At 34.9% G+C, this 12,422-nt stretch overlaps 1 protein-coding gene across 1 annotated transcript; it reads right to left on the reverse strand.

Annotated features, from left to right (window-relative positions):
- Nucleotides 1–773: 773 nt before the first annotated feature.
- Nucleotides 774–11,525, reverse strand: LOC111507272 (sodium/calcium exchanger regulatory protein 1). The gene is made up of 4 exons (XM_023162566.2): nucleotides 11,376–11,525; nucleotides 2,547–2,719; nucleotides 2,348–2,452; nucleotides 774–889 (listed from the first exon to the last, which is right to left on the reverse strand). Exons 1-4 carry the CDS (start codon nucleotides 11,449–11,451, stop codon nucleotides 815–817), a joined length of 429 nt encoding a protein of 142 aa, XP_023018334.2. The 5' UTR covers nucleotides 11,452–11,525; the 3' UTR covers nucleotides 774–814.
- Between the last annotated feature and the right edge of the window lie 897 nt (nucleotides 11,526–12,422).

A 12,422-nucleotide genomic window follows, 5' to 3' on the forward strand; every position in this document is an offset into this window, starting at 1 on the left:
GTTCATCAATTAATGCTTTCAAAAATGCTCTGAACAACTACTGGAATTGTGAAAATTGATTTATAATTTAGTTTTTTCTACACCCGTACTCTAACAATACACTTATATGACCATAATCCGTTTCATAATGATATCCATTATGATACAGATTTTTCATAACTATACAGATTATCAACCAATAGAAACCCACAATTTTTCAATCAAGAATCCTGTTCCTTTGTTTGTCCTAGATTCTAACCTAAGTAACTAATTGCTTTATTTGTCAAAATCAGTTTTCATATTACCTACCTATATTATCAAAATGTCTGAAAACAGCGATATAGAAGGAATACCATCGACTCCAATATTTTTAAAAGATCAGATTGATTACAGTTGTTATATTCGATATAAATATAATTGGAATCTTTATAGTTTTCATATATCCATGATAATACCATTAAGTTTGTGTTTTTTTAAAAAAATATGAGTTAATTACTGTAAATGTGTTCAATACAAATATAATATTTATAGTTTTTCATTATTTATCGGGTTTAGAAAAAATAGCGTATGCAACTCTCATGTAATGGTTATTAATACACTCGCATATACCATACAAAACTCGCCTTCGGCTCGTTTCGTATCCCGGTTAATGCTCGTGTCTTAATAACCATCATTACATGATTGTTGCATAATATACTATTTCGAGTGTACCATTTTTTATCGTTATCTGTTCCGAATTTCATATGTTTGAATAGTTATGCTGACTAACAGTTATTGAATAATAATGATAATAATACAAAGAAATATATATATTGATTACATAATTCGAGATAATTTATGACAAATGAGATGGCATTCGATTGTAGTATCGCTTGGCTTCTGGGATGTTGGGCTTGTCACTGGAAAGTGTCTGGAAAATAAAATGATGTTTTTGACAACCTACACTTTCTGATGAAAAACATGTATAATTCATTAGACTACTTGAGAAGTCGTTGAAGTATTTTTGAATCATCCACCAAGTGATTGACATTTATAATAAAAATAATAATAATAATAAATGCTTTTATTGAAAAGTTACTAAGTACAAGAGATACTAACCTAACCTAAAAATGGCAGAATTCAACATCTGCACATGATGAATCAAGGCAGATATTACTCTTTCACGTTGTTAGTAGAGATAATTTATTTCTCTGATGATAAGGCTATCTGATTTTGAGTGTTTTTCTGTATCCAACAGCAATGAAAATAATATAAAAAATTGAAGTGATGATTTTGTACGATTTTTAAATTGATAACATAGAATCAACAATGATACAATCATTCATCAAAGTGCAATATTGACTGATAACGAAACACGTTGTTGCTATGGAAAAATAGACATCGGCTACTTTCAAGATAATTGATAACACAATCGTTTATCAACTACGTAACATTTCTGTGAATGTAAATATATTAATGTCTGCTCATTTTGGGTCCGTTGAGAGCTATTATCTGAAATGCGGTGGAGACCTAATGACAAAGCCACATTAGAGAGCCGCTCTAACATAGATTTCAAATAACTTTTGTTGAACGATTTTTTTGCCTTAAAATAGGCCTCAGTTTCAGCAATAAGCTCTTCATTCAAACGGAATTTTTCACCGGTGAGCATTTTTTTGAGGTCTGCAAAACAGCCAGTAGTCGCTGGGAGCCAAATCTGGCGAATATTGAGGATGTTAAAGCATTTCGAAGTTCAATTCATGTAGTTTTTTGCCAATGTTTTGTGTGTGATTTGGATAAGGCCTATTTTGGAAAGATAATAACAATTTCATCCTAGTAAATTTCTGGAGAAAATTGTAATTAACAAAGAGTTCAGTCGATGGATATCCTTGTCGTTCCAATATGTCTTCCTCAACAGGAAAGCAACCTCATGTATGAGGTTGCTTGATCTTCCTCTTGAAGATGATCACTTGGTGATCAAAACTCGTTTCGAGGTGTTCAAATAACTGTTTGATGTTGGGAAAAGTCTCCAGTAATACACATCTATGAGATTAATACGATAGAATACGGACTTCCTCTAAAACATTCCACAGCCTGAATATCAGAACACATCCAGTCATATATTCCTTATAGACAGGTGATATGATGAATGATTGGACAGCTTTGGTAAATATGGTACCACTTATTTATAGAAAAAATATTGATCTGAGGACAAGCTAGCTTGCAACAAAACTGAATGCCTTTGCTTTGTTAAGATTTTCAATTCTTTTTCACTTTCCCTAGGTCTATCACGATCATCTTCAACCGTTCTATTCTTTAACTAAGCTAAGCGGAGGTATACAAGTATGTGAACAAATTATCAAGAGAGATGTTGAATTTCCTGACTACTTACCATAATCATTTCATTTTCCTTGAACTCAAAGTTTCTTCTTCCTACCTCGCCATTAGGACCTACGGAATGGATTGTGATTCGATTCCCATCTATTTCTGTGTAGCTCTACTGGAAAAAATATAGTATCCAAAACATGGTTATGTATATTCGATGAAATACCGAGGTATTAATTCGACTCAAACTTATCGAAAAGGAATACCTTAACAATCATATCCAAACCAATTCGCTCTTCCACCTCTTGCTTCAATTTCAGAACTGATGATATGTTTGAAGATCCAAATTCAGTTGAGAAAATTATATCTTCACCTTCAACCGATATTTTCATAACAGGCCTCACCAAATCAGTTGCTTTAGCTTTATCTGCAGTGATACCTGACAAAAAAATGAGACTTGTAGAAAATATTGATAAGACAACTATATTCGAAAGATATTTCTATATTTTTTTCAATGGCATGGGGCTTTTGTATTTTTTTTAAATGGTTCAGTTTTCATTTGGAAATTCAATGTTGAATGTTTCATTCAAGAAAAAACAGAAAATTCTCTGTCGCTCATTTCATTAAGGAAATCAACAAAAATAATATCAATGGCAACACAATCAACGGATTAAGTGTCTTCTTGTTCACTGTGTTCCAATATGGTTCATTCTACTGAAGAGAGAATAGAAATTGTTACAACCTATTATGGAAATAATGAATGTGCTAAAGCTGCTGCAAGAATTTATGATACGAATCATCCAGAACACAACGTGAGCTATCACTACGTTAAACAGTAAATGGATAAATTTCGAACTTCAGGTTATTTTCACAACAGAAAACATGAAGTATTTCGTCCTATCCGAAATGATGGAGTTGAAGTTGCAGTTATAGGACATGTACAAATGGATAATCGACAATCTATCAGACAAGTAGCTAGAGCTGATAGTGTATCAGCTACTAGAGTTTTTCGGATTTTGATAGCTTAAAAATTCCATCCTTTCAAAATAAGGCTAGTTCAGGAAGTAAACGAAGATGATCCTGATCGTTGACTTCAGTTTTGTGAGGTGTTCAGCGAGAAATTGGCCAATAATCCAAACCTATTGTACATGTTTTTCAGACGGAGGTTTTTTCATGATGAATGATGAAGTGAATAGACATAATTGTCGTTACTGGAGCGTTCTGAATTCTCACTTGGTGATATAAACACATTCACAAACTACACAAAAATTGAATGATTGGGTCGGTATTCTTGGTAATCATATTACACAGGTTTGCAAAAAAAACTTTTTGAAAAATTGTTTTGATTTCGTTAACTGATCTTAATGTAGTTTTTTGCGCTGATTTCAAAAATGACATTTGTTTTTATCTATCACGTAAGGTTTGCCTACGAAATGAGGATGAAATAATTGAAAAATAGAAAAAAACGAGGAATTGTGGATATATTTTTATTATTTTAACATGAAGTTAAAGCAAAAAACTGCTACATAGCTGAACTAATCATAATAGTGATACACAAGTGTTTGCAAAGTGATTATAAGTCTTTTGGTACTTTTTTGGCTGTGTTCTTGTGAATTTTCCCTTTTTAACATCCAACAGTAGTCTGCCATCATGTTAACATTCCACCGACCTTGGTATCTGCGTTCCATTCTTTTATGTCTCGATGGAACCGTTCTCCTTGTTTCTCATTTACAGCCACTAGATTTTCGGGAAAGTAGTCCAGATGTGAGTGAAGGAAATGGACTTTGACACTCATGTTGCAGCCCAACATTTTGTAGTTTTCAGCAACCAAAGTTTTTTAGTTTGGGTCTTTTTTGTTTCCAAGAAAGCCTGTTATAACAAATTTGAATGAATTCCAGGCATTTTTTCTTTCATTTCTATTTTAGTGACAAAGCTTTCATATTTTAAAAGATTTCTTATGTCAGGCTCAACAAAGACTCCTTCTTTTAGTTTAGCGACGGAGAGACCAGGAAACTTTTCAGAAAGATACTTGAAACAGTCTCCTTCTTTGTCTGAAGCTTTCACAAACTGTTTCATTATCTCCAATTTGATATTGAGTTGTGGAAGTGAGATTTTTTTTAGATTCACTAAAATTTGTTTTTCAACATTTTGTAGCATGTAAATTTTCTCTACTTCATTTTGTTAATAAATAAAAAAGTTTTAGAGCAACATAGATGTCACTCCGTGGTGATCTACCCTCAGCAAACGTGAAAATAACAAAAATAGATATGTAAAGTTGGTTGTCTAACCTCAGCCATAGAAACCTCATAAAAATCCTATTGCTTATCTCGAATGTTCTGGTTATGGATAAGTTTCACAAGGAGTGTGTTCAAGTTGAAAGTTTCTGTTGGTATTTTCTGTTTAATTTCAATTGTCAGCTGTTTGATGATATTTCGACTGTCAAGTGTTTCATTTTTTCGTCAGTGTAGCCAATTTAGCTTCAGGGGGTGTCTGACCCCAGATACAACCAAACATATCATCACTTTATTCTGTTCAGATTGGTCTTTTATGCATGGAACATGCAAATATTGATAGGTCAAAACGCTAGTACCTTATCTTCCGAAAAGAAGAAGAAAAAAAGGAATTCTTTTCTGATCAGTTAGGATGGTAGATTTCGCGAAAACGACAGGTGTCTGCCCTAGAGGTGTTTCTGGTTTTGTTCGGCTGACGAATCCTGAATTTGTTAAATGATCTTTAGTGGATATTTCGTTCTACCCATCTTATTATCAACCACTACGTCCTGGCTTTTGATAGAGGCATATATTGAACATTTACGACAATTTGGTGTTTGAATACTTTGTACCACGCCAACGCCTTTTTGCTACAAGATAAAACCCTTCACGGAAGGTGAGTTTCTCTACTTTTCTTTTCATTGTTCTCTTGCTAGCGACAATATAGGACAGTTTCTAAAAAAAATCATTCATAGGGGGATTTTCACCCAGGGAATTGTCACGGTTTCTGTTCTGGTTGGTTATCTCCTAAGCTCTGGTTTGACCCCTCGTCTACATTTCAAGGATATTTTTGGTATTATGGTTCCAATAGGGCTCACTTGCCCGAAGTGTACACTCCATGTTCAGCCCGACGAACATTTGATTACACTCAGAGAGAATAAAGCTATCGTAGTATCGCTCCACTCATCACCGCAGTCCTGGTCGGCCTGGGATTCCGTACTCAGTTATCAAAGTGCTGTCGCCAGAGGAACAGGTTTTACTTATATATTTTTTATACAGGATAAAATCCTACCATTTACATTTTTAATACACATTCAATCTAGATACACTCAGGTTGAAATATATGTTTTTCAACGAATATATGTAAACCACCACATAGTACTATACGCTGGGAAATTAATTTCCTAAATCATCTTCTACCTAATCAATTAACCTTTTGAAGTATCTAATTTTGAATATTATTATTAGAATTACAAGTCTTATTTCTGGGAACTTTTACTCTGAACCATTGAAGAGTTATTAATATTAAATGTTCGTATGTTCTACTATGTTTTATTTATTTATTGATTAACACTCATCAATTTGATAACATCATATGGTAAAGTCTCTTATAGTTTTGGGTATAACTATTTAGTCATTACTCGGTTGGTCAACATCCCAAGTAAGTACTCTTTGATATTTTAAAAGTTGCAGTGGCGCCCCTCCTATTTTTTTGACCAGTCAATTACTGTACAATGATATACTTTTGATTGTAAACGAACCCATAGTGCCAACCGACGAAGAGCGGCCGTCTGCATTTGCTCCTTTTCATTGAATAGAAAGAGTGCTGCTAAGGAATAAGACCCTTAGATATGCACTCACATTTTGTACGAACATTTTCCAATGTGTTGGATCGGCAGAAGGGGTTCAGTGAGGTGGCCAGCTAGATCACCCGATCTCACACCGAGGGACTTCTTTCTGTGGGGACACCTGAAGTTGAAAGTGTACTCTATTGTAACTACAAATCTAGAAGACCTGCGACAGAGAATTGTTCGGGAATGCCGATTGATGACTCCGGACAGCATAATGTATGGAACGATTTCAAGAGTAGACTGTAATATTGTATGGAACTAGATGGAGGTCATTTTGAACAATTTATCTGTTGATTTTGTTTCCAATGATATTCTTTGTTGTTGATTTCCTCATTAAAATGAACGAGAACGAAATAAATTACAGACCCTCCATACCACTGAAAAAATAGGAGGAATGATTTTCATATCGTTGGAATGCCCTGTATGCAAATTTTCTTGATTTTCACGAAAGTCTTATTTTGCAGTGTCTAGATGTAGCAATAATTTTGTAGCAGTATTTTGACCCATTATCTAAAAATTTTCTACCGTTGCATTGGATTCGAAATAAAAAAATGCTTCAAGAACTATTTATTTCATTTTTTTATCGTCGAATATCGATACTGTAGCACTCTCGTAAGACCCACTGTGGGTCTCGACAGAAAAAGATGATAATCAACTTTTAATAATATCTCAAGCCCTATTCGAAATCAACATGGTTAACACGTTTTCAAGATAATGTCAATCATGCAGATCATTAGATCAGCAGATAAGAATTATGCACTTTGTAACACGTATATATGAAAATATTACGTTATTTCAATTTTCAGGATAAAAATTTCCCTTTGAGTGTGCTGATACGAGAGGTGGCCATACTTTTATAACATGTGTTTCACGTTCTGCATTGCCGTTATCATGAATCATTACTTTAGAGATAACAACTTCAGCATGTTGAATTCTCTACAAAAATAGTTCCATTTTCCTCAAGATGAGGTACAAAATAAATTGTTATGAAGAAAATACTCGCAGTTTTTACATTGAATAACTTTGGAATTGGCAATTTTGTATTTAGGTGTCTCCACAGTGAGTTGATCGAAATTAAAAATGAATTCATCTCATGAACTAACAGTTCAAATGATTACGTCCATCTGAGTTTTTGATAATTTTTATCTAGTTCACTGCGGTTCACTGATTGTGGATAAAACTGTTCTCTCAAGCGACAAAGGAAATATCTTTACATCGTAAACGTAGGTCATAATTGCTGTGATCTAAAAACTGATTCTTATCATACTGCGAAAAAAATATGGATGTTTCAAGATGGACCAATCCTAGTAAATATTGCCAGAAGTCGAAAAGTTCGGGCGTCACAATACTGACTTAACAGTTTTAGACAGTGCGAGTCTCTAACATGGAACAAATTCACTAAATCAAAGGTATTAGATCCGGAGACCTAGGGGGCCATTCACAGGGTCCTCTTCTGCCAATCCATCTGCCTGGAAATACATCATTCAGGTAGTCACGGACAGGTCTTGCAAAATAAGGAGGCGCGCTGTCCTATTGAAACCAGATGTTTCTATTCGGGACGTCAGCTTCTATAGGACATGGGAATAAAATAACTAAATTCGGAACTAGGTCCTCCTGCAAGAATTCTAAATATCTTGCTCCAGTAAGATTTTCTTAGAAGAAAATCGGCCCTATAACTCGATCACCAACGATCCCTGCCCAAACACTGACTTTTTCTGGATGTTGAGTGTGGCCTTCGCTCATCCAGTGTGGGTTTCTGTCTGCCCAATAACGACAATTTTGACGATTCACCACACCATTCAACATAAACGTTGATTCGTCAGAAAAAAGAACGTTTTCTTTCTCTACAACATTCCTGTCTAGTAGATCCATCATTTGTTCGCAAAACTGGAGTCTTCTATCTGGATCATCATCGGTGAGTTTATGGAGGATTGTTATTGTATATGGATGAAATTTTTCAGCTTTAAAAACTCTTGCCACTCTGAAGACTGGCTAATTTCGAGTTCCCCAGCTATCTGCCTAGTGGGGACATGGAGATTTTCTTTGACCATTTTCCCGGAACTGTTTTTCGATCTTGCTTACGCGAAATGGGTGGTAAATCAGGATACTTCTCTCTGAATCAATGGGTAACTTCATTTTGTGTTCTTTCAATCTTATGTGTTTGAGTTAAGTACGGCATTTTACTAATGGCGAACAAGAAACTGTGAAACGACTAACTTACTTTTTTTTGATAACTTTTTTATGACAATGTCACTGTCAGGTATACCTGACATTTTAAGCATTAATTGAAGAAAAACTATTGAATTGAATTCATTTCTGGAATTAGATAATGTTTGTTAAAAATATTTTAAAGGACCAGGAGTGAAAAATTGGCATGCATGTGCAACTTGATGAATCCTTCAATAAAAGTCATTGAAAAACAGGGTTGTCATTCAAAAAATTTATCGATGAAGTCATATCTCATATTTGAGACACACTGTAAAATTTTTTTTGCATGAAAATAAGAGCATTTCAAAATACTAATCGACGTGTCCGAGCATATTTCTAAAAAGAAACAACACCTTTGATTTAGTGAATTTGTTCCAATTTAGAGACTCGCTCTGTATAGAGAACTGCAAGTTAACGCACACTTGAGTTAGGTAAACATAAGGGCAAATAATGAAGCTGGTGTTGAACTTTATATTCTTAATAGCAATATTAGGTTGATTTCCATTCATTTTATCCAAACAGTGAGTTCAATAGAAGGGTAGTCTGGATCGTGGTTACAATGTTTTGGTGATGATCAGGTTCAAGCTTGATGTTTGTGTTAAAAACGACAATAACAATAATAATATCGTCTTCATCATTTCATATAAAACAAACTTAACGTAAACTATCAAGTGACATACAGGGCGAAGTTTATCATCCGTAATGAAATGCATCATGGAAAATGTTCTTCCAATCAACTCTGAAGGGTACCGATTGATTTTCTGAGTTGATTGTATTTCTTGAACGGTACTCACCAAATGAAGCAATCAATTCACCGGACTTGTTTTCATACCCAGTATTCGACCGGATATACGCTAGTATAGTATACTATACTAGCGGCGTATATATACGCCGGATAGTATTTGAGCCGCCGGATAGGTCGGATGCCAGATAGTTACCAGATATCCGTTTCATCTGTAGTCTTATGATATGTGATTTTTTATGGGAAAATATAAGTTTCATGGAGAAATCAGGCAGTTGAAATAACCTTCTTTACTCCACGTTCAACCACTCGATTTTTTGAATTTTAAATGGGCTCCTCTGTCACCGATTACTACCAAAAATTTATCTAAGGTACGGATTTTCAGATTCTTCAAATCTCAAATTTAGTGTATCATTTTGAATGCAGATATTCGCAGAGCTAATCGCTATGGAACGTTGATATCTTTCATTGAACCAAAGATCATTACATTTGTTTCACTGAGGTTCATAACTAAACAGTGGTCGATTGCTAGTTCGGCAAATCTATTCATACCTGCACCGACAATGTCATACGCATTTCCTAACATTTTCGCCGGAAAGCTGTAATGTATTTGAGTTTCAGCCAGTCAGGTGCATCCAGTGTACGGTGCATTCAGCGTATGTACAATCGTGAATAGACCGTAGTAAGTAAAAAGTGTACATGGAGAACAGTGAAGGGACGAGCTGAGATATCTCAGCTGCAGGTCTCTTTACCAACATCTGCTGTTTATTTTTCAAATAGTCCATAAAAAATGTCAGAGCTTTGGCAGAAAAATCAATATATTCCAGAATACCTAACAAAAGATTTTGACTGATAGTATCAAACGCCTGGCTGGAAGCTAGTAGGACTGACACCATACAATTGTTTTCATATATTGCTTCATTACTTTATCCTTGATATGTAGAAGAGCGGTTGCACAGCTATGCCCTTTCCAAAATCCCGATTGAGTAGAAGGCAACAGGGAAAAGTTGAAAAGCTTGTTTTCAATTTGTAACTACATGAATCTCTCGAGAATTTTTGACAATACAAGCAGAATATTTTCTTATAAGTCAGTGGGCTATGCTTGAAGAGTGGCAGTAAACAAATCTCAATACCTACACAGTAGGTTGAATGGACTGACGTCTATCAAAAAATAACTACTGCCCTAGCTAATACCCCAAAGGGCGTTGGATTATATCCAACAGGCGTCGGTGCAGGAATCTTCACAGAAAATTTCCTGCACATGCAATTGGCAATACAACGGACAGAGTCGACCTTCAATTTTGGAACGGGCACACTGATTTCAGGCTCATTAGCCGATCATCAGTGCAAGATAGTGGCCATCATCGATGATGTCCATTTCTTTAGATTTGTTTACTGCCAGTCTTCAAGCATAGCCCACTGACTAATAAGAAAGTTTCGGATATGCACTTGATTAGTACCTCGTCCACTAGATGGAGTGACATTTTGTTGTTCGCTCCAACTTAGGAAGAGGAATGAAATACTCTGAAAGAATTCCTATTTTCAATTATGGAATATAATTGACTTTAGGTCGATGATGGCCACTATCTTGCACTGATGAGTGGCTAATGAGCCTGAATCCGGTCTGCAAGTGTGTTCGTTCAAAAAGTGAAGGTCGACTCTTTCAGTTGTATTGCCAATTGCATATGCAGGAAATTTTCTGTGAAGATTCCTGCACTGATAGGCGTCAGTCCATTCAACCTACTGTGTAGGTATATTCGAGACTGGCTTGAACGTTTGAAGTTTATTTCTTTAGACAAGCAGAATAATTATTTCCTTGAATCTTGAAATTTCATTGGACTCTGCTTTTCAGACAGTACCTTCACAATGACTCAGTTGGACATAAATTCATGATGTAGGTACGATATGAAGTACGTTTTATATGTCATTTCATTTCCAAATTTCTATCGTCAGAGCATTATATACTTTTCAAACAGTTTTAGTTAGCTTACCCTCTTTGTTTGTTTGTTTCGGTCAAACTTAGTAACTGCAACACGCATTTAGTTTTGATGACAAAACAATTTGATGAATTCTGTATTATTGTAAATCCAAGATGACCGCAGCTATCGTAGATTACTGGGGAAAGTGGTGTGACGACTGCTACCTAGGATCTCCCGAATTATTTTTTAGTTCTTAGTACATTACCTACATCCTATTTTTTTTAATAAAACTGTTCAACATAATTTTTTACTCATTTTATTGATCGTATCATTTCGATTCTGTATCGTATCCACCGTTTCTTAGAAATTTTCTTTTTTCACGTACCTTGTGCAACTAAATATTCGTAAAATCCTTCATTTCTTTCCAAAACGTACTCTCCTGATATTGTTATATTTGCCATTTTCACTGCACCACTATTGAAAACCGGATTTACACTAGCCTTTCCCAGTTTCCCCAAATATTATCGATACCAAAGCTTAATTTTGGTTAGCGATAACTTTTTATCAGATTAGACGAAATCCGGTTCAAAGTTTCATCGAATAAATTATACAACACAACAAAAAATATTTTTTGAATGTTTCCTACACTAAATTAGTCAATTTCTACTAATTTTGGGGTGATAAAAACGAAAATTACAATAAATTTTTATTAGCTCTGGTTTTTGAGATACACAGTACTTAATCTTAAAGAGTAGTTATACTATACGTGAAAAGTGAAAGTACATAAAACAATATTGTTATGTTTCTTTTAGAATATTTTAAGTACAAAATTAATAAAAAAACATTATTCTTAGTGTTTTGACAAATAAAAAAAGTTTGTACCACCAAATTTTAATTAAGTCCATCCGATTCATTGTAAGATCGCTGTCGTTTAGCTTGTCTTTTATAAAACACTTCTGGAGCATCCCTACACACAGACCAGCAGTAGTCTGCAAGCATTGCTTCATTCCAACGGCCCTGATATCTCTGTTCCATTAAGGCAATGTCTTGACGGAATTTTTCTCCATGTTCGTCACTCACAGCTCCACAGTTTTGTGGGAAGAAATTAAGATGAGAGTGAAGAAAATGAATTTTTAAGGACATGTTGCATCCAAGTTGGTGGTAAGCTTGAAGAAGCTCTTTAACCAATGCTGTGAAGTTATCATCTCTTTTGTTACCTAAAAACCCATGTACAACCCCCTTAAAGGCTTCCCAGGCTCTTTTTTCATTTCCTGTTGAAATCATGTCAAAAGCAGGATCATTTACGATTTCACGGATTTGAGGCCCAATAAAGATGCCTTCCTTGACTTTAGCATCACTCAACCTGGGAAACTTTGCTCTCAAGTACTTAAAAGCTTGTCCTTCCTGGTCCATGGCCTTCACGAAGTTTTTC

Source organism: Leptinotarsa decemlineata, unplaced genomic scaffold (genome assembly GCF_025532065.1).
Source record: "Leptinotarsa decemlineata unplaced genomic scaffold, Ldec_3_MD MMD2_tig00026361_RagTag_RagTag, whole genome shotgun sequence".
NCBI classification, from domain to species: Eukaryota; Metazoa; Arthropoda; class Insecta; order Coleoptera; family Chrysomelidae; genus Leptinotarsa; species Leptinotarsa decemlineata.

Coding starts and splice junctions, on each gene's coding strand:
- LOC111507272 (XM_023162566.2), bottom strand. CDS start 11,451: ATGGCAAATATAACAATATCAGGAGAGTACGTTTTGGAAAGAAATGAA. Junction 2,720..11,375: donor CGAATATTTAGTTGCACAAG/GTACGTGAAAAA, acceptor TTTTTTTGTCAG/GTATCACTGCAGATAAAGCT. Junction 890..2,347: donor AGGAAAATGAAATGATTATG/GTAAGTAGTCAG, acceptor TTTATTTTCCAG/ACACTTTCCAGTGACAAGCC.